General features: G+C 31.0%; 2 protein-coding genes across 2 annotated transcripts; one reads left to right on the top strand and one right to left on the bottom strand.

Annotated features, from left to right (window-relative positions):
• Positions 1-8,887: 8,887 nt before the first annotated feature.
• Positions 8,888-12,071, top strand: LOC122599380 (isoflavone reductase-like protein). Its single transcript, XM_043771884.1, has 5 exons — positions 8,888-9,199; positions 9,784-9,918; positions 10,901-11,144; positions 11,255-11,458; positions 11,561-12,071. The coding sequence occupies exons 1-5, from the start codon at positions 9,008-9,010 to the stop codon at positions 11,797-11,799; spliced, it is 1,014 nt and encodes a 337-aa protein (XP_043627819.1). The 5' UTR covers positions 8,888-9,007; the 3' UTR covers positions 11,800-12,071.
• Positions 12,072-13,954: 1,883 nt separating this feature from the next.
• On the bottom strand, positions 13,955-17,846 carry LOC122599512. Its single transcript, XM_043772040.1, has 4 exons — positions 17,620-17,846; positions 15,636-16,929; positions 15,448-15,473; positions 13,955-14,868 (listed from the first exon to the last, which is right to left on the bottom strand). Exons 2-4 carry the CDS (start codon positions 16,816-16,818, stop codon positions 14,098-14,100), a joined length of 1,980 nt encoding a protein of 659 aa, XP_043627975.1. The 5' UTR covers positions 16,819-16,929; positions 17,620-17,846; the 3' UTR covers positions 13,955-14,097.
• Between the last annotated feature and the right edge of the window lie 4,130 nt (positions 17,847-21,976).

The raw sequence follows: 21,976 nt of genomic DNA, 5'->3' as shown, positions 1-21,976 counted from the left end.
TAATTACAATAAAAATTAATTAAATCCACTATAATTAATATTCTACTATTCAAAAATTAAATAATGGTAAAATATAATTACTTACATGGTGTCCATATAATACGTTAATGATAACGGTGACAATGGTCTAATGATGATTATAACTGGTAGTGATGATATAACATTGAATTAATAAGCATGTTTTTTTCTTTAGTTGTTATTTTTTATGTTTTTTTTTCATGACATATAGCTTAATTAATAAAGTTAACTTTAGTTTCATGAATAAAATAGATAAATAATAATGAGTCAAATATGCTATCACACGTATTAAAATTATTTTAGCGTATTAAAATTATTGACTACTAGCTTTATTTTTCATTCTTATTGTTTATATTGCTAGTTCGATTGTTCTTGGGTGTTTTAAGCCTGTCCAGTTACTCACTTGATTCATTTCTTGCATCACGGGTCTCTTTTTTTTGCGGGAGGACCCGTGAGGGCATTTACTATGTAAATGTTTAAATCAACTGGCATTCAGCCATGTTGCATGTTCTTATTTGTGATTAATACAAGTTAACCAGGGGTAACGACCGTTTACTGAGACTTGTGTTTATGAACAAAGTATTTGGAACCTTCTTTTATAACGGTAGATTCATTTCTAGCTTTTATAAGTTAAAGATTTAAGAATTAGAAAATTTTGTGAGCCAAATTACATTACAACTAATATAATGTATATTTTAATATCATAATAAATTATAAATAATTTTTCATGCATATAAGTTGATAATGATAATGATGCCAGAGACAAAAGTTTTAAAGTTCATACCAGACCCTTGAAAATCCAAATTGATATACACAAGTTTGACCCTTTGTTTATAGCAACTTAAAATTAACTGTCTTATATATGATTTACATGATTTTTCTTTTACAAAATCGTTTATTATATTACTATTTATACTTCTATATTTATATTTATATTATATTATAAAGCAAATAGTGCGTTTGGTTCACAGAATTTAATGGAATTGGAATTGAATTCCATTGCTTAGTGTGTTTTGTTGTTTAGATAAGGAGGAATCACAGGAATGTAGGAATGCAAACATTACATCATTTAATGGAATCTCCATTCCTTAGGGATGGAGAAATGAATCTCATTCCTTCACACACTTGAATTTGCAAAAAATCAAAAACATTCCGTCAAATTTCATTCCATCAAATTCCAATTCCTTTGATAGATTTCATTCCTTCCAAAAGCATTCCGTGAACCAAACGCGACCTAAGGTTTCAACTTTTAACTTTCAATTTCAACAATGTACACATGATAATGCATGATATATCAATACCCCAGAACTTTCAACTTTCATTTTCATCTCTCTCCCCAAATCTTAATAACTCATTTTTTTGCTCTCCTGCATAAATCATTTTATTACTCTAATTAATTCAAAATCTTTTATCTCAAAAACCGTACATCAATAAATTATAAAAGTTATATGGGTGTTCTTAAAATTGCATGCTCTTTTATTAGAGATGTCATTCGATATACTTTCGACGAATATTTAAATCTGAAGACGGAGCCCGTACGGCTAAGGCATTTGGCTATCACACTCTACGACCTATCACATTTTATGACTTATCACATCCACCATCTCACCGTCGTAACGCACAAGTACTTACTTTCTCGTTAGAAAATTAAAGAGATTGGTTATCTCTATCTCTATACTAAATAAAAAACAATTGTCTTTTAAAAGTATTTTTAGAAAAAATGTGATGTGGTAAATGTATATTTTTTTAAAAACGGTCTTTAATTTAAATTATGATGTCATAAATAATTTACAATATTTTTAATTAAAAATAGCTCACTAAATACTTATTTAAAGTTCTTAATCTTTTATTACAAATAAAGAAATTTTTTAATAATTATTATGTGATTAAATTTTTTATAATTATTATGTTTTTCAATTCATCATCTTCATATCGATTTATAATTAATAACAAAAATTACATGCATATTTTATAGTTTTATAATTTTTATTAAAACGTTCGGGTTGAACCCGGGTAATATTAAGTCATTAAAGCAACCTTCTTTTGGTAGTAGCGTACTCGCGTCAATACATCTGTTATGTATGAAGTTTTCACAATTGGTAATTTTAACATATACGTTTTTTTATATTTATATTATGATTTAAATTATATTTTCATCTTAACTAACTTCATACAACAATACAAAAACCAACTGAATTATGTAAATTAAAAAAGTTGAAAAGCTACGCATTCTAAATATAGAAAAGTAAATTGCAATGTCTTCATAATTGGATTGAAGTCATTGAACGTCGAACCTGACTAAGTAGGGATTTGTGGTTCAACCGGTCCAACCAGACTGAACCAACCGGACTATAAATTAAAATTTATAGAATTGATTTTAAATTTAAATTTTAAATATTTATATATATAAACAAATTGTACGACAAACATATATTTGTTTTAAGTTAGGAAATTATTTCATTCACAAAAAAAAAAAAATTAAAAAGAGTTGAAAAGCTAGTTGTTACCTGGATTTTTTGGTGCAAGCGACTGAACTATAAAAGGCTTTTAAATTTTTGCAAAATAAAACAAATTTTACAACAAACATATTTTTGTTTTGAGTTAGGAAATTATTTCATTTTCACAAAAAAGTTGAAAAGCTATTGTCACATATTAATTTGTTTATAAATTTTCTTTTGTAGTTGCATACTCACAAAAATATGATAGTGATTAATGAGTGGATAAGAACCCCCTCTTCTTGTAATGTTTTATTTTTTTTCCTTATGTGCTTGGTTGAGTGCTATTCAACCTATCATTTGGTTGTGTATTTTGATATGACGAGAGATTGTGTCTGCGCGTTGCGGCGGTAAGATGGTGAGGTGATAAGTCAAATCATAGAGTATGATAGCCAAATGTCTTAGCCGTCTGGGTTCCGCCCTCAGATTTAAAAATTTCTCGGATGACATCTCTAATGAAAGAACATGAAATTTAAGAACACCCATACAGTTTTTATAATTTATCGATATACGGTTTTTGAGATAAAAATTTTTGAATGAATTAGAGGAATAAAATGATTTATGAATGAGAGGGAAAAAAATAAGTGGTTGAGATTTAAGGTTATTATAAATATATTGGATAGAGATGTTAAATTAGTGAATAAAGAATATGGGTATTTAGGGTAATTTAAATCATTTTTTCTTTTTTAAAAAATAAAGTAAAATGCTTTATAAAATAGTATTATAAGTATTAGATATAAAGGTCTACCGTTAAAAAAAAAAACTTACAAAAATATGTTCATGAAATATTTTGTTCTATTTTCTTTTCAATTATGTTAAAACATTGGATAGTGATTAATGAACTAATAAGCAATCACATTTTTTGAGACGTCACTCAATGGATAACTTTAATCACTTAACTTAAAAGGGCGGTACTAAAGGGGACAAAAAGGACCAATGGCCCCTTTCAAAATTTAAATTTTGTCATGTATTTTTAAAATTTTTATGGATTTTTAATTTTTCTTTATAAATTTTTAATATTTTACCCCTTTAAAATTTATTTTTCATAGATTTTTTAGTTTTGCCCTTTTAAGAATTTTTTTTTTTGGTACCGCTTCTGTTTAACTACATCAATTAATTTCAAATATTTTTCTGTTACAAAGATTAAAATATTGTTATACCTAAGTTGTACCTATAGAAATTACAAGGATGGTGTTATACTGTCATATATTATTGCATTTTTGACGCTAAATAAAGTTATATATTTTATTATCAGTTTATCACTGCTAAGTTATAATGTTATTCATTCTTAACTCCTACATGTAAAGTTGTACCTATATATTAGGTAATGTATATACAAAAATTAAAAATAAAGTTACAAAATCAACTTTCATATTTTATAAATATACATGTATGTCTCCTGAATATAACCTTGCAGTACCCAAATAAATGTACAACCCGCTATACATATGATTCCCCCAAAGTAATAAACAGAGACGGATTTAGCATGGGGGCGGGCAGATGCCCCCACTTCAATTTTGAAAGAAACTTAAAAAAAAATATTTTTAATGGTATATTTGTTATTTAATTTCTGAAAAAAGAGAAAAATAAGGAAGATTCATTGATCATGAAAGCTTAACCTTTTCTATTATTAAAATTTTCAGCAACAAAATTTTACTTTGGTTAGAATTGCAGGTCGTAAATGTGGGTAGTGAATTGGGAAAGAAAACTGTGAAGAAGAAGAATCTTTCTTTAGTATTATATATTATTTTTATTTTTATTTATATATGTAAAGTGAATACAATTAATCAGCCATGTGACTAATATGCCATAGGAAAAACTGAAAAAGCATATGTATTATTTAAGTTTTATTTCAGCCCTTGAAGTTTCATGGTATATATAAACTGATTACAAAGTATTATAAGAATTTAGATAATTTATAGTTTTTTTTTTTTAGAAAGGTGCCATCAAATATTACAACTGAGGATCTAGATTTTGTTGTTTGAAATGTGTCCACGTTAGAGATTACCTTCACCCAATACCTAATTAAAGAAAAAACTCTTTAAAAGTCCGCCGTAAAGCACGAAAACATATTAGGGGAAAAACCATACCCTCCTTAGACTTTAACCTGGCTGTCCTCAAATCCAAAAACTGAAGAACTTCCTTACTAATAATTATTAAATATGACATAAATCTATTGAGATTTTAACATCAGTGTTAATGTTAAAAATGGTTCAGTGTGGTGAGTATAAGCTAATTCTTTTAGGGTAAAAATTTTTCTAACACGGTCCCAAGTTTTTTTGTTTTACGCTCTAATAAATATGACATACGACTTCTAAATTTGCCCCTTTGTAAAATATTTTCTGGCTCCGTCCCTGATAATATATAAACCTAGAATTACTCATATATATAATGAAAATTGAAGCTAATGTTATCAAACACTTATTTGGATAAAATACCCCTCACATCCTATTTTTTTAATATTTAATATAAATGAAAAAATAATTGATCCCGATGTATTTTTATCCATTTAAAAAAAAATTAGAATGTGAGAAGTATTGCACCCAACTTGGTGTGTAATAACACCATTTCACTTCCCCTAAGGTTATCTCCAATGGTTGCCCTTATGCGCCCTTAGGTGTTATTGGATATCCTTTGTCATTGAAGCTTGTCCAAAATTGAGGATTTTTTGAAGGATGCCCCTACCCAACGGAATGTCTTTACTTGTCCTTAGCTAATATATTTTTTTTTATTTGGAGGTAAGGATATGTAAGGATGTTTGTATGGTTGGAGATAAATTTATAGGATTTGAAGGATTTATAAAGATGTGTAAGAATTTGTAAGGATATGATGTTGCAGCTCAAGGAAACCTAACTTGGTGGCCCATTGGTAAGTTTTTAGACCTTGGAAAAATTCACCATGGTTTGGATCTCACCTCCTACATTTGTAGGAGTGGATTATTAGGGGTTTTCGATAACCCTGGTTTCATTCCAAGCATACGTGGTTTGAGCTCTGCATGCTACCTAATGGGATATCACTGTGATGTTTCGAATGCTAACTGCTACTTAATAACTCATTGTTAAAAGAAAATAAAAAGCCAAGACAATATAAAATTACGATCTATTTTCGACAAGATTGGTCATTGGATATACTTGAATATACTTTATAAGAATCAATTATGAAATTCACAATTTACATGATGGGAAATTATACCATTGCGGTCTTCTATGTTTTATCAGATTGGTCCCTAAAAACTAAGGGAAATGGGAGTTATGTTTAATATGTTATTAGATGTATTAATATGTTATTACTATGTATTCATGACTTGTACATTGAACATAACCATCTATGGATTAATATTTAATGTACATTTTTTAATGCATGTAATAACATTTTTTTTTAACAGTAAGTTAGTAGTTATTAGTTAATAGTTAGCATTTAAGACATCATCATGATATCCAACTGGGCAGTATGTAAAGCTCGAACTACGCTTGACTCGGATGAAGCTCAGAACTCTCGAAACACCCCCCCCCCCACCACCAATAATCCACTCCTACAATATAGGAAGTGAGATTCGAACTCTGGTAATTCCCCCAAGATCTAAGACCTTAGAAATAGGCAACCAACTCATTTGCTATGTTTATCAGTTTATGTAATAGCATCTTTCTATATAACTAAGAGAGAATATAAAATAGCTTATGTTGCACTCTTTTTTAAATGACAAATAAGATTTTCACTTATTTGTCAAGATGTCATAATATTTTTGCTTATTTTTGATATTTTAAATTTAATTTAATATTTAATATTAATACTTTTTTCCCTAAATAATGCTCAATGTATATTAAATAATAACTAAATGTCATATAAATAGGTGATACATATCTCAAGATTAAAATAAGATTCGAGTTAGAGTATATTTCGTACCATAAAATTTGTTGTCCGTCTTTTTTTAATGGATTTATATTAATTTATTTACAACGAAAAACAACTTACATTTATTTACTAGTATATACCAATGACTTTACTTTACTTTTATAATAAATATTATTATTTTTATTATTATTACTGTTATTATTTAGTTATTTCTATTTTAGTTATTTTTTTTTTATTATTACTATTATTATGACTCTCACATATAAATTAGTTATAACTTAATATATTGTTTAATTAAGTGTGCTATTATAGATGCACCGTCAACTGTTCCTAAAAACATATCCGAAACGCCCAATTTTATGTAAAATGTCACATTTATCGCCACGTTTTATGTAAAGCGTCGCGTTTGGCCGGTGTATAGATAGTAAAAACTATAAGGAGAATTACACGTGGTCTGACACACATGTGAGTCATTCCCCCGTTTTAAGTACCGTTTTACATAAAAGACTATGTATTAGTTAAAGACGTTATGGTGGCAGCTTTTAGATTTTCTTAAAGACGTTACTAAAAGTTAATGGTTTTCTAAACATTGCCTTCAAGGCAATAGTTTACAATTCTATTTATGGATATAATTCTTCATTTAATAATCAAACTCCGACATATAAATAGTTTTATATCTTTTAATTGTCAAAGTATTTTGAACAGTAACTTACCCATTAAAATGACTCTAATTTTTAAGATAGTCAAGCATGTGATCGATCAGATATGTAATGTCAAATATCACAAAATTTGTTTTTCCTTTTAACTATATCTTTACAAAATCACATAAATATTTTTTGAATGAACATGTGTATCTATGTATATTCATTATTAACAATAAAACATTCATTTTCTATAGGTAACACTCTTCTTGATTATCTACTTATATGAAAAGAAACTTAATGACTCGTAAGAATTCTATATACCGTTTATAAAGGTGTTCTAAATTTATTATTAAACAAATAGGAACTTTTGGATGAATTTCATTTGTGATTTAGAACCATTAGATTAAATTTAATTATTTCATCTTTAGTAAATGACAATATTAATACTTATACTTTATATGATTAGAAAAAAAAAACCCTGTCGAACGTGATTTTAACTAGGGGTACAAACATGATTTTTTGTTTATATATAAAATGTGAATCATTTCTTCCTAGTGTGAGTAATTTATTATACTCAAACACCAATAATGTTGTTAAATCGTCAGGTCCAAGTGCCCAACTAGTTAGATCGAGACTCTATATGTGACCGGTTCAAGCATTATGACATCTTTAATGACAGATTTCGATTCGGGTCATACAAGACCAAAGAGGTGAGCTACATCATAACCATACCATCTTCAAATTCTAGCTATAGCCCACAATATATATATTTCTATACTATATATGGTTACGATTGTCAATTTTGGGCCATAGAGTCATTTTCACCTTATCTAGACTAAAATCCTCATTTACTTTTATCCCTTTTCAACTTATAACTTTAACATTTATTGTTGAAACATGATGATAACATTAGTTCATAATTTACTTGCATATATTTGCTATGAAGTAATTGACAATTCCATCGGTAAGATCCTACTCAAAATTGGTTTGTCTCTAGATCGAATTTCATCAGAATTCTTACCAAAACAACACAAACAGGCCCCTTCGTATACACTCCTCGATCATTGATAGCAACATCACTCTTTTCCCCTTTGAGTTTCCTTCCAACTTATCAACAACACTAGCCTAGCTAGTAGCCTTACGAATTTATTATGATCACCAAATATTTAAACAACTCGAGTAAAAGAAAAAAATCTACATCTTTTTCGTAGTACTTAGACATTTTGTATATTAAGTTTGCATCTACCAATGATTGATAAAACATGGTTAACATGTATATATATTAAGTTCGATTAATTTGATGTGTATATTAAATAAATTTGTATATAAAGTTATAACAAGACATTCATATGTCATAGTAAAACTTGAATATACAATAAACGAAAAATTATCTGTAAGGTACGTATATATAGCTAGTCTTTATATTTGTTGACTTTGAAATATACTTCCATGTGAACTGGTTGCAAGCGATATTGGTACCGAAAATACCAGTAGCGAAACCACAACTTAATTTGGTAGCAAACGGTTTGGTAGAGTACCTTACCGAAAAACCATCCCTACTTGTATCAATCCCAAAAATCTTTAAAACACGGTACCAGTACCGGTCTTATTTCCTGGTACCGTGATCGACCCAACTCCCAGGATCCAACATAGGTGGCTGTTTTCCATTCGGTAACGGCAAGACTGGGACTTGAGAAATTAAACTCTACTGATCAACCCTCATCTTCTAGCTAGCAATTAATAGTAGTCGTCTAAAGACTTCATTAAATTAATTAGTTGACCCTTTCATAGTTAATAAAAAAATGCGTTAAATTGACCGTAAAGAATAGCCGGCCAGGGCCTCAAATCCCCTATAAAAACTCGTTAGCATACAATCCTTGCTTAATCAAATCCAGCTGTTTGTTAAAGTCTATTGTTCTAGCTAGCTTGTTCAATTCATTCTGCCATCATCACCTAATTAAATTTAATTCATCTTTGTAAAAAGAAATTACAGTAAAAATGACGGTAACAAAAAGCAAGATCTTAATCATTGGAGGCACAGGCTACCTGGGAAAATTCTTGGTGGAGGCAAGTGTTAAGCATGGTCATCCTACTTTCATCCTCGTCCGAAAATCAACTCTCCCCACCACCAATCCTTCCAAATCGTCACTCATCGACTCCTTTAAGGAATCAGGCGTTACTCTCATCACTGTACGTACTTTAGTACTAATAATATATATATATATTTATATTTATATTATTCATATCATATATATACGTCCAATTTCGTTACATTTTTTTTTGAATATATCTTATGTTAATATATACTCCCCCGTCCCATATTAAATGTCCTATTTTGACTTTTTGAGTCTTACTCTTTCAACTTTGACCGTGAATATATTTGTTTGTGTTATATAACACTTGATACAACATATATGATATGATTGAGTTTATAAATGTACTTTTCATTAATATAACTTTCATCAACTAATATATAACACAAACAAAAATATTTACGGTCAAAGTCGGAAGGATAAGACTTGACCAGTCAAAATAGGACAATTAAAATGGGACGGAAGGAGTAATTCCTAGCCTCCTTGTGTAATATATGCATGCATGCATGCATGCTCATATATATATATATATATATATATAAGATGTATATACATCCCCCGGGATTAAGTACCGTTGCTGTAAATATACAGACTTTCCTTATTTCGAGAATTGTTTTTTTTTAAGTATCTTGAAAACTCTTAAATTATGTATGTTTATATTAATTCTTTGTACGTACGTAGGGGGACTTGTATGACCACTCGAGTTTGGTGAAGGCGATAAAGGAAGTAGATGTGGTGATATCAGCGATAGATCAGGACCATCACGAGGATCAAGTTAGAATCATTGCTGCCATTAAAGAAGCTGGTAATGTCAAGGTAATATATATACTCTATAGTAATTATAAAATGACATATATATTATATTTTCTATCTGTTATAAATTTTATAGGCGCGCGAGCGACAAGATTATGGTAAATTTAGATAATTAGCTTATAACAAATTAAACAATATAATATTCCTTGTCATCTTAATTATAACTTATAACTTTCATGAGTTCATGTACATGTCAGTGGCGGAATCAGAATCAAAAGTGACCCATAACATAATTTTTTTCCTCTAGCCTTACACCGGTATAAGGTCACGATAACAACGTTAACGACTAAATAGTTACGATTTTTAGCATTTTTAAAATAATTTTTGGCTATCTCTAATGAATTTTAAGAATTTTTGGCACTTTTAGTAGTTTATTTTTTTTATCATTTAGTTGTATAAATACGTTTTTATAAGTTATATTATAGGAAAGTGTTTCAAAAGTTTAAAGTTGCTTAAATTAACCGGTATCTCATATTTATCTAACACGTAACACCAATATAAAATTACATCATTTTTCAAAAAATTTGAACTACATGAATTTAGCGGACCCGTAACCTGGGCTACCCCTAACACCCATATAGTTCCGCCCCTGGTACATGTTTGACAGTAATTAATTGATTAGAGTTTAAAATTTCTAAATGTGCGGATGGTAGTATAGATTGCCTAGTTTCTGCTTCAGGCTGATGAGAAAACAAATTAAATTAATTTAATTAATAATAGTACTTTAATAGAAGCTAGAATTGAAGTTTCTACGATTGTAAAATTTTGAATGACCTTTTGAACCAACTACCCATTGTGAATTTCGAAATATTTTCCTTCTGGTCGTTTACGACCAAAATGATGACGTACGTACATGTTAGGATCCTTGTAATTTTAAAGTCAGTTTGTCATATTTGATTTTTCATACTAATTGTCTAAATGAATTAAGCTAATTTATTTCTAACTTTTACTCTTACTAATGTGTTCCAAAATCTAAAATATCAAGAGATTCTACCCATCCGAGTATGGAAATGATGTGGATTATTGTACTGATGGTGCTTTAGAGCCAGCCAAATCGGCTTTCGCAACCAAGGCTAAGATTCGTCGTGCCATTGAGGCTGAAAATATCCCTCATACATATATTTCTTCGAATTGTATGTCTGGTTTTTTCCTTCCAACATTATCTCAACCGGGAGTCACGGCTCCCCCAAGGGACAAAGTCTTTATCTTAGGTGACGGAAACGCAAAAGGTAATTAAATTTTTCTCTTTTTTTTTAGTCTAAACTTACTATTCAAGTGTTATAATATATATATATACTCCTGTACTACTATATATCTAATCATCTACTGTATAATGTAGTTGTTTTCAACGACGAATATGATATTGCAACCTACACTATTAGAACCGTGGATGACCCAAGAACCTTGAACAAAGTTGTATACGTCAAGCCTCCTGGTAACATTTACTCACATACCGAGTTGGTATCGTTGTGGGAGAAGAAGATAGGCAAAACCTTGAAAAAGGTTTATGTTAGTGAAGACCAAATTATGAAGAGCTTACAAGGTATAGTAAATATTTTTCAACATCAAAAAAATAAATAAAATATATCCCTTTTCCTTATAATCCATGATTACAGAACATTACTATTTGTTGTTTAACCTGCAGAGTCTCCGTTCCCAACCGATATGATGTTATCACTCTATCACTCCATATTTGTTAAGGGAGATCAAACAAACTTTGTGATAATACCATCATTCGGGGTGGAAGCTTCTGCTCTTTATCCGGATGTTAAGTACACTACCGTAGATGAGTACCTGAATGGTTTTGTTTCGCCATGTGTCAGCCACGTCAGCACGTCAATATCCAAGTTCGCACCTTATTGGAGCATTTTTACAGAAACGTAATAAGTCAAACACAGCCCATGAAGAAAGGCCCAAATGCACTATCAAAAGGCCGGCCCATTTCAGTGATTAAGTTATTTCCAATTGCACGTGTGTAGTTCCTGCATCTTTTGATTAGTCTTGCATTTTGTTTACATGTTCACATGTTTAGATATGGTTGCATTTGCTTAAAAGAATAAGGAAACATGGGCTAATTCCTGTCATGTTTTGCTTTGAAAACTATTCAGAAGATTGACCAAAAGTATTATTAATGTAACTGTTGTTTTTTAGTTTTTCATGCACTTGTTTATATTTTCTATAGAAATTTTCCATATAAGTTTTTACCAATCCGACATATTGCAATAACAGAATCCCTTATGCGCATATATACACATATATACACTAGAAGTATACCCACGTAATGCGTAAAGTTCTACAGTTTGAAACTAAGGGTGTGAAGCCGGATGTGCTAACTGCATCAATTGTGATGTAAAATAAATTTTAACAATAAATTTGACTAAAAAACTTTATTTTGTTATAGGTTATTTAAAAGTAATGTGTTCTTGAAAAATTTTAGATTTTAAGACACATGCCAAATCATTTATATACAGTAGTATCGTACATATATATACATAATAATAGTTGTTTTGGTTATTTTCTACCAAAATTTGATAAGCAGAGCCACGACAACAGAAAGGCAATGTTATTATCTTTTGTAACGGAAAGGAAGGTGATTCCTATACAACACTAATCGATCATACACAACAATTATAGTTAGCTACTCTATTTTACCCTTACATCTAATTTTAATATTTGACCCTCTTAATTTTCCCTTAACATTTAACAATATATTAGGAAAAATTAGAAGGGTCAAATATTAAAATAGATGTAAGGGTAAAATAGTCTAGCTAATTATAATTGTTGTGTATGGTTAATTAGTGTTTGTGTAGGATTACCTGTTGGAGTGTGATCATTTTATTATAAATCGCATGTCCGGGAATAATTTAAGCCTATGGGGTCACACGAAATGACACGGTAACTCGATAATATTAATTGATATATTAAAGTAATATATTAATTAGTTTGATCACGAAATAATTAATTAAACATAATTAAAAGGTTAATTATATTTAATTAGTTAAAAAAGGAGGATTAATATGTGAAACTTGGAAAATGGATTTGGGCCCTAAAACTAAAGGGGCCGGCCATGACAAAGGCCTTGTAAGCCTTTGTCTAACTTGTTTTCCAAGATTGTTTAACCTAATTAACCCTTATATATAGAGAGCTTAATTCTAGGTTTTGGTTGTTAGACATACTTTTTCACATAAGCAAATTCTCTTCTTTTTCTTCCTTGCTTTGAAGTGGCCGAAATTCCTTCTTCTAAGAGGGGTTTCGACTTTGAAGTTGAAGGTTAAAGCAAAAGGTTTGTTTGGTTTGTGATCGAGTACTAGCATACGTTATTCGGGGTGTCTAGTGTGCGATCGTAGAGAGGTTTTGCCTTAAACCCTAAGCATTAATAATAATCTTATTATTATTTTCTTTATTGGATCTTGCATAAGGTACACGGCTCAATTCTAATCTTTGTTAATTAATTTGATTGCATATATGTTTCGATTTCTTCTGTTGCGCATACTCGTGATTATGTTTGTTTAGGTGTTCATATTCTAACATTACCTTCCTAATGGAAATGCAATAGGTGAACAGGGTTACTATATTTATTTCAAATTCACTACTAAAAAATTAGTTATTTGGATCATCGATGGTAACATATTAATACTTGTATATAATAACAGAGTTATACATTCTTTACTTTTTTTTTATGATAAATGTCACAAATAAAATAGAGTTATAGCTTAACAATAACTAGACACTAAGTTGCAATATATGAACATCTTGAATTCACACATCTCACATTCACACTTCAACACCGAGTTCATACATGAAGCTCGAGTTAACAGCTGCATTTGTGTGTCAACTGTTCGTTCAGCCCCTGAATAAACAATAGTACCATATTTATAGTTTTACGTAAAATGACACAGTTATAGTTTTTTTGATAAAAATCTTGTTCATTTTTGCTAAAATAAACTATTAGCAGTCAGTTTGAGTGTCAAAATATAAACAGTTATATAGCAAAAAAACAAAGAGCTGGTTATTTCATAGAAGCAGCATGCACACACTATTCAAAGCCAAAATCAAGTTATCTTAGGGATAGATAGATAGATACAAGCAAGAGTTAAAACTAATAATAGGGTAGATAGATAACAGATAAATTCTTGATTTGGCAAACCAATCCAAAACAAAACTGAATTTGTGGTACCTTCATCACAAGTCTTCAAAAGTCTTGGCATTCCAAACAACAAATGATTCCCTTTTCTGGAATTTACACTGTTGGAAACCAGTCATAGCCTTTCCCATTAGTGCCATTGCCGCAATGCTTGGAAATTGCTTTTTCTGAAGCTCATCGGTTGCTAATTTAGAATTCTCCTGTTTGCAAGTTTCCACAGTATCAGGATTCTTCCTATTTTGGTTATGACTCCACCTTTGGATCCAAGAATTCGAAAGTGTTATCTCTTTACATTCCTGTTTTGTCTCTACTGAAGATGAATCACCTTTCCCGGTACATTCACCTATCTGGATTTCTGATCTCTTATGGTGGGATTCACCCATTAAAGATTCGGACCTTTTACCATGACGCTTATCCAAAACTCCATAAAATAATTTGTTGAGCTTACCCTGAGACGATGGCTCGGCCATTTTTGAGAATTTAGTGCCAAGAGCATGAGAACTTGAAGCATTTAGCTTGAGACGTTTGATCCATCTGCTTCCTGGTTCTGAACCCAGGTTACTGTTAGAACATTCATTAGAGTTTGATTTACCTGTACGGTCAAGATTGAACTGAAGCGTATTCATGTCCAAACTTTGAGTTCTTGATGTACATGGTTCGGCATTATCAGTTGAGCTTGATGCAGCCGGTTGAGCAGAAATCTCTATGTTCATATCGGGTAATTCTACCTTTCGTTTATTGCGTGTATCTTTCTCAGCTGATAAACCAAACAGAGGTAGAGGGGGTTTATTTGACTCCACCATAAGGTCCTATGATGTTGGCATGAAATAAGGTATTAGATTCTATTGTGAGTTCTAGTTCAACAATAAATGCGCAAGTTCTATATTAGTAATTTTGTCAAATACGTCACTTCTAAATACAACAGAGATTGATTATGTAGATGGGCTGGGAGGTAACAGATCAAACAGGGTCAGCACATAGTTTATAGTGTTGGTTAACACAGCTTGGCCGAGTTGGGCTGACCACAAATACTTCTTATCAAAGTGTTAAAGTTATAAACCTAGTTAATTAATGCCACACACATAATTAAAAAACTATATTATATAGTAACAAAAATAATTCGAGTTTATTCTTCATCAAGAGATAACTAGGTTGTACGTATTTGAATGAATTTTTAACGACTTTTAATCCATATGATGTGTTTCCTTGGGTTGACTACTTTAGCATCCTAACTTATTTGAAGGTAGCCATTGATTGTTTTTTGAACGATGGCCATTGATCTGACAACATATAGTTAAGCTAAAATTGAACTACCAAGGTGACACCTAAACTTCAGAGCAAAACCGAGAGAAACGAAAAGGTACAAAGGATGCACCATAACGATATACCTTGTTTGGCGGTGACAAACGTACACCTGTCACAACAGATTGGAAATATAAGTTAAATGATGACAGTAGCTGAATTATACAACATTTAACACTACAATCCGCAGGACAACTACGAAATACACACATCAATATCATCAAATCATATGAAAATAACTCGCATGAAGAATGTAATTCAGCATAAGGATTACCAGAAAGGCGATTATCTTTGAATGATTCCATGTCCATGGTGTCAGTATCAGCTGACGACTCATTTTTCTGAACATATTTTACATTTTCAACAGCTGACAACTCGTTTTTCTGAACATCTTTTACATCTTCAGTGTTTTCATGTGATTCATGATCATCCGACGAGTCTAAGAGTTGAATCTTCAATCCTTGTTGACCCTGAGCAAAATCTGGAGGGCTGTGATTAAGCTCCCGAAGAGCTTCCCCTCTATGATGGGTGGATACCCTGGACTCCCTATATATCTGGCTTTCTCGATACACTTTCACATCAGTCTGTTTCGTGATCAATAAACTGTGTGTTGTCCTAGAAAAACTGTGAATACCACCTGCTAAAATTTCAGCAGAATTTATGGGGGAACACATTCTTGTCATTTCCACGTCATGAACAAAATGGGGAACATTTTGAAATGAGCATTCTCCATGATGCATCGTTTCTGGTTTGGCTTTTTGAGGAGAACCAGTTTGATGAGGAAATAATCCCATCCCGATATGATTTTGCATTCTCTTGTACTGTTCTTCAACCAAAGATGGTGAATGATGGCTGCTCGTAGAAGGGCCAGTCTTTAAATAGGATGTGTTGTTATGTCTTAAAAACGAGGCCATTTCCGACTTTTCATTTTCTGGCAAGTAATCTTTGGAATCAAAAGCAGAAGTCAGGTACTGGAAATTTGCAGGTCGACGAGTTGTGTGGTTATCAACTTTGTACTCTCCCTGATCAGAAGGTCGTGAGCAGGCGTAGTTACTCTCACCAAAAAACATGTGATACTTCACCTCCTCAATAGGTTGCCGATGAAATTCTCTCGACAAGGTTTCTACATTAAAATCACTCGTCAAGTTCTTGTGAGAAACTTGAGATCCTAATCTTTGCAGCCCTTTACTCTCTCCTTGTTCTTGACCAATCTTGAAAAATGGAAATGACTGACTACTTGGTTTCTTCAAACTCATGGTCAAATCCACACCTTTCGAATAACCAAATTCATCAGCCGCTTTCTTAACTCCACTCTTGTGTTTCTTAATATCATGATCGTTTAGCTGAGTTAACTGATCATGTGTACTACTTGTTCCTGTCCAATGCGTCAACCACGCAGATTGGTGCGGACTTATTTCTACCGCTTTCCCATGCACTTTTGCTCCACTCCCAGACATAACGATCAGAATTCGCTTAACATCACCAAGGTCAACTCCAAGTCTGACAATAAGCTAACTAGACTTTTCGGCAAAGTAACTTTAGGACAGCCCAATTCAGACCTTATCCACCTTAATTATCGAAATATTCAGCAAAAAGAAAAAAGTTAATCATAGAACAAAATGCCATCAACCGAAATCTAGCAAATATGGTTACAAAGTAGCTCCCTTTTTTTCCACATATTACGACCCGGCTATTGAAATCTAAAGAGCAAATCATTTACCATTTTAGCTTTAAACGATTAAATTACGCTACCACCTCTAGACATCGGAATCCATACTACATTTGATCCAACTCAGTTCATTTGCCCTAAACATTTCATTAACAAAATCTAGTTCCTAAAACTCGATTTTCACAAACTACAACTCACTTCCTTAGTAAATCAAGCTCAACTAGCGGCCGACTCGGATTATAGCCTAACTAACTAACTGACCCACCTTCACCAACAGACTTTTTCTAATATATCTGATTCAAAAAAAATAAGTACTAATTGAAAGATGCTTATTTCTTATTATAAAAATAAGCAGTTTCTGATAGAGTATTTGTTATCGCTTACCTACTTTAAAAAAATGAATAAAAAATTTTTAAATAAGCTATCTCAAAACAGAATGCATAAAAGTAAAATCTACACATAATTATATAATCAAATATAAATTACAATTATATATATATATATACATATATATGCAGAAATGTTATAATATATTGATACAAACAACTATTATTAGTGATAGAAATAAAAATTAAAATGAAAAACTTACAAGTGAAATTGATGATGAGAATTACAGAGAAAATTGAAAATGAATTATGAAGGGTGGTAGTATATATATATATATGATTAATAAATGTTATTATTCCGTTGAAAGTGAATCATAAGTCGTACGAATGGAAGTAGAAGAAGACGGGGGGGAGGATAGACATTAAATATATATGTGGCGGTGGTGGTGTGTGTGACCATACTAAAGTGTATTGAGGTCCATGATGCCCTGTTACTTACACATATACATACATATTATATATGTATATGTATAATTGTATTGTATAATTTGATTGATGGTGAGAGAGTGGAGGTGACCAAAGATGGGGAAAGAGGGAAGTATATCTCAAACACCAATCAAGCCGAGCTGAATAGCAGCTGATACACCCAGCCGTTATTTTAATATAAAAGAAACTTTTTGTAATGGTATTAATTCATGTTATTTATTTTTTAATAGTTTTTTAATTATATCATATTATTTATTTATTTTTTAATAATTTGATATGTGTTTTAATAATAATAAAAAAAAAAGTTTAACTATAGGGAAAAACTTTTAATAATTTTTTTTTTCATAATGTGAGATAAAATCACTTTTTCGTATGGTTTAAATATGAAAGTTATATTGTCTAACATTGATTTCGAAAAATTGTATAAACACTCGTTATCTCATTTTTATATTTATTCTTCATTTTTAAGACACAGTGTAGATGGTTAATGAAATAATATATATAGATATAGATGTAAATTCATAGTTGTCGACTCGTAAATCTCGACTCGACTCGAAATATGATTTTTCGACTCGTGACTCGAATCGTAAGAGTCGGGATATTTGAAAATGTGGTATTTTTATAATTATGTGCAAGTATTTATTGTAGACATATTGTAATGTGTTAATGTATTAAGCTAAAAATAGAAGATACTATTAAAATAAAATCACATTTAAAAGCATATAATAGAGTTATGTTTTAAAAAAAATTAAAAATTATTTTGTGACTCGTGACTCGAAACATGACTCGGACCGACTCACACCACAACACGAGTCATGTTACAAGCCTGGAGTAAAGCGAGTCATCACATCAAGTCACCTCGTTCTCGTTTACCCTTTGTTTTGACTCGACTCGTGACTCGTACGAGTTTGACAACTATGTGTAGATGCATAGCTTAGGGGTTTTTTTTTTCAATAGGAGTGAAATTGGACTTGTCACCCACAATTGCTGGTCAAGTTACACTAATTTCAAGACCTACTAACCTAGATTTTGGACACCAACCTAAAAAACTGACAAGATTTGTGCAGTGGCTGTGGAATCCAGTATCCACAGTTCCACACGACCACACTCTTTGAGACATTAAACTCGTAACTTGGACAACTTAACTAAATATATTTTAATTGAACTTTATAACACATTAAACTTGTAACATGAAACTTAACAAGAAAGTTTTATTAATTAGGTCAAGATTTTTTCAGTTTATCTATCAAAATTGTATAGTATTTCAATTCCCGTGTTGGTTTTTTCTCAATACACTATATCATAGTTAAATATTTGTGACTAATACAAACTCATCAATGAAAATGAAAAGTAAAATCTAACACGGGACATCTCCTCTCGTACAAGGGGACAAAATGGAAAACATTTGAATAAAGATAATGCAACACTTTTCTTTTGCCGAGTTGTCATTTTTATACTCGTATTAGACATTAACTAATGTCTATTTTATGATCCAAGATATTTTAAATTAATATAAAAATACAAATATCTTGCCCAAGTTGAACCTTTTCCACGTCATTAAAGTATCATTACAAAATTTATAATTTTTTAATTGGTTGTTTGTTTGATACTATGGATACATACGAACCTATGAACTCTCTCGTTTCTCTTATGTTTAAAGTATTCTTCACTTGTAGGACCTATTCAGATATTATATCACAAGTTGAATGAATGTGACTGAAGAGGATCACGTATTAACAGCTATATGTTCATTTTATCATTTATCTAATATCTGTTGGGATTCTGAATATAAGTTTTAATAGAGTGACAAGAGTTATGATATTTGTGCTTTGCAATAGGATAGTTGATAAATTAAAAAAAAAAAAAAAAAAGCTGTCCAATGCATTGATATGCGTTAGTTTAAGATTATTTAAGGTAGTTTAATAAGGAGTTTTACATCATTAATTGGTGTGATAAACTGAAGCTTTCGAAGGGTATCAATAAAAGACTTGAAGCGGTATATTTGTGTGGTGGTGGAGTATGCGGAAAGCTCGAAACAATAAAGTCCACAACGATAGTAAAGAAAAAAGTTTGGATATCTTTAATGATATTGTTTCTTATACATATCTTTGGATAGCAAATCGAGATGGGAAGAACACTTTGACATGGAAAGAATGGATCAAGAAACCAATGGTGAAGTAACTCAGTTTTTCATGTATTTATTTGACCTCGAAACTAATCGTATGGGGTGGCATCAAAAACATCATGAAGTGAAAAACCGATGGTTTGGCCTTCGTTGATGGGTTTTTCTCTTGTCTTGGTTTCCCGTTATTGGCGAGAGGTTTTTTTCAACCCTTTTACAACCTTTGCAGTTAAAGTTTCAAGATGAATTTAGATTGTGTAATTGTTGTATTTCTGGAATGTTGTAATTGATCACTAGCACCTTGTAGTCAACTTTATCATTTAGTTAATATAATTTTATTTCTGTTCAAAAAAAGTTTAATAAGAAGTAAAATAAATTCGTCATCTATGAAAATGAAAATAAAAGTGAAAAATGGAAAAGCAAACTCCAAGGGTAAAAATGCCAAAATATTAAATGACCGATCCGAAGGTTTTGATCCTGGTTCTCAAGTGATTACGTGACCAACTTGCAAGTATGTGCGGATATTGTGTGGAGTCTAATAGTTTACCACCGAAAAAAAGTAATAAAAGAATTTAAATAGATGCAAATCATATATCTAAAGATTAGAATTAATTGAAATATATAATTAAAATAGCATGATATTCGTGCAATACAACGGCAATAGCGGTGTGGTGGTGTCGTTGACTGGTGGTGGTGATGGTGGTGGCGACAAATGATGTGGTTAATTGATGTAAAGATAATTAATCTGAAAGAGAAGTAGATATATTTAAGAGGAAAAAAAGTTGGGCAGTATGCGAAGATCGAACCACGCATGTCTAGAATGAGACCCAGAACTATCGAACTCGGGTGGATTTTTTTCAAGGTCTAAAACGTTACGAATGGGCCACGTACCAATCCATTTTCATTACAAATATTTAGCATGACATATTACATATATACGATGCTAGAATCCTTAATTAGCCACTTAATGGTCATCCTTTCTCTAAATACTTGTAACTAATTACAATAAAAGCACCCCCAAAGGTTCTACAATACGTCAAATACACTGTCACATTAACGTCAAAAACTCAGCAAAGCCTCTTCCCAAACATTCTTCCTCAATTCACACTCAATGCATACCATACATACATTCCAACACCCAATATTTAAATTAATAAATACTATGTTTGTGAGAGAAGGAATAAAAAAAATCCTAAAGAGGCCATGATCACCTCCACAATTTCTCTCAATACACCCCCTCCTAATAGTATTCAAGTGAATACATTCCCAATACACTCTACTCCTACTAGGAGTGCTTTCAGAAATATGACTTAAATTAAAAAACTTCATTGCAATATATAATGTTTGGACTCTTGGTGATCGATTGATGATGAACAATCAGCTAAAATAGTAAAATACATTGAAACCAACACGAATAAATTAACAAGGGCCAACGTGTTTCTTGCTTTCATGGAGATAAATCAAATCAAGCCTGTAGTTATAGGACACGAAGCTCAAGTGAGGAGATTACATGGTCTAGTTATATATTGAGTGAGTAGAGGTTGCGCATATATTTTTAGATTGTGTGGTTAAAAATAAAAAGCATCCCATTCCAAAATCTTCATTATTGCATGTAATGGACAAATGGTTAAAAAGAGAAAATCAAATTTAATTTATTTTTTTTAGTAGAGGGTACATTAATTTTATAACAATGGATATAGTCACATTTCAGTTTCAAGCTACAAGCTAACTAAGAGAGGAGTTTATAAAAATTTTCTAAAAATTCAATTAACTAACGAGTTGAAAGATTATATTATGCAACATTGCAACATCTAGATCCACCAAACAAATTAGAGAAAGTGACGGTTGCAGATTTGACCTCCATTTCTTAATTGGCTCCTCTTTTTATAAATGTCCCTAGCTTTTGTATGAGATGAGAATGTGAGTCATTTTGTTATGAAATTAAGGTTATCTTGTATTGAAAAAAAAAATCAATTGCTCTTTTTTGGACATTGGGGTAAAAATATCTATAC

The sequence above is a fragment of the Erigeron canadensis genome, chromosome 5 (assembly GCF_010389155.1).
Source record: "Erigeron canadensis isolate Cc75 chromosome 5, C_canadensis_v1, whole genome shotgun sequence".
NCBI classification, from domain to species: domain Eukaryota; kingdom Viridiplantae; phylum Streptophyta; class Magnoliopsida; order Asterales; family Asteraceae; genus Erigeron; species Erigeron canadensis.
This window is presented reverse-complemented; position numbering and strand designations above follow the sequence as displayed.

Bases quoted from the DNA above. Each gene is read 5' to 3' on its own strand.
- LOC122599380 (XM_043771884.1), top strand. From the start codon at position 9,008: ATGACGGTAACAAAAAGCAAGATCTTAATCATTGGAGGCACAGGCTAC. The intron at 9,200-9,783 runs GTACGTACTTTA...GTACGTACGTAG, and splicing joins CAGGCGTTACTCTCATCACT to GGGGACTTGTATGACCACTC. The intron at 9,919-10,900 runs GTAATATATATA...TAAAATATCAAG, and splicing joins AAGAAGCTGGTAATGTCAAG to AGATTCTACCCATCCGAGTA.
- LOC122599512 (XM_043772040.1), bottom strand. From the start codon at position 16,818: ATGTCTGGGAGTGGAGCAAAAGTGCATGGGAAAGCGGTAGAAATAAGT. The intron at 15,474-15,635 runs GTAATCCTTATG...CTGTTGTGACAG, and splicing joins CAAAGATAATCGCCTTTCTG to GTGTACGTTTGTCACCGCCA. The intron at 14,869-15,447 runs GTATATCGTTAT...CCAACATCATAG, and splicing joins GTTTGTCACCGCCAAACAAG to GACCTTATGGTGGAGTCAAA.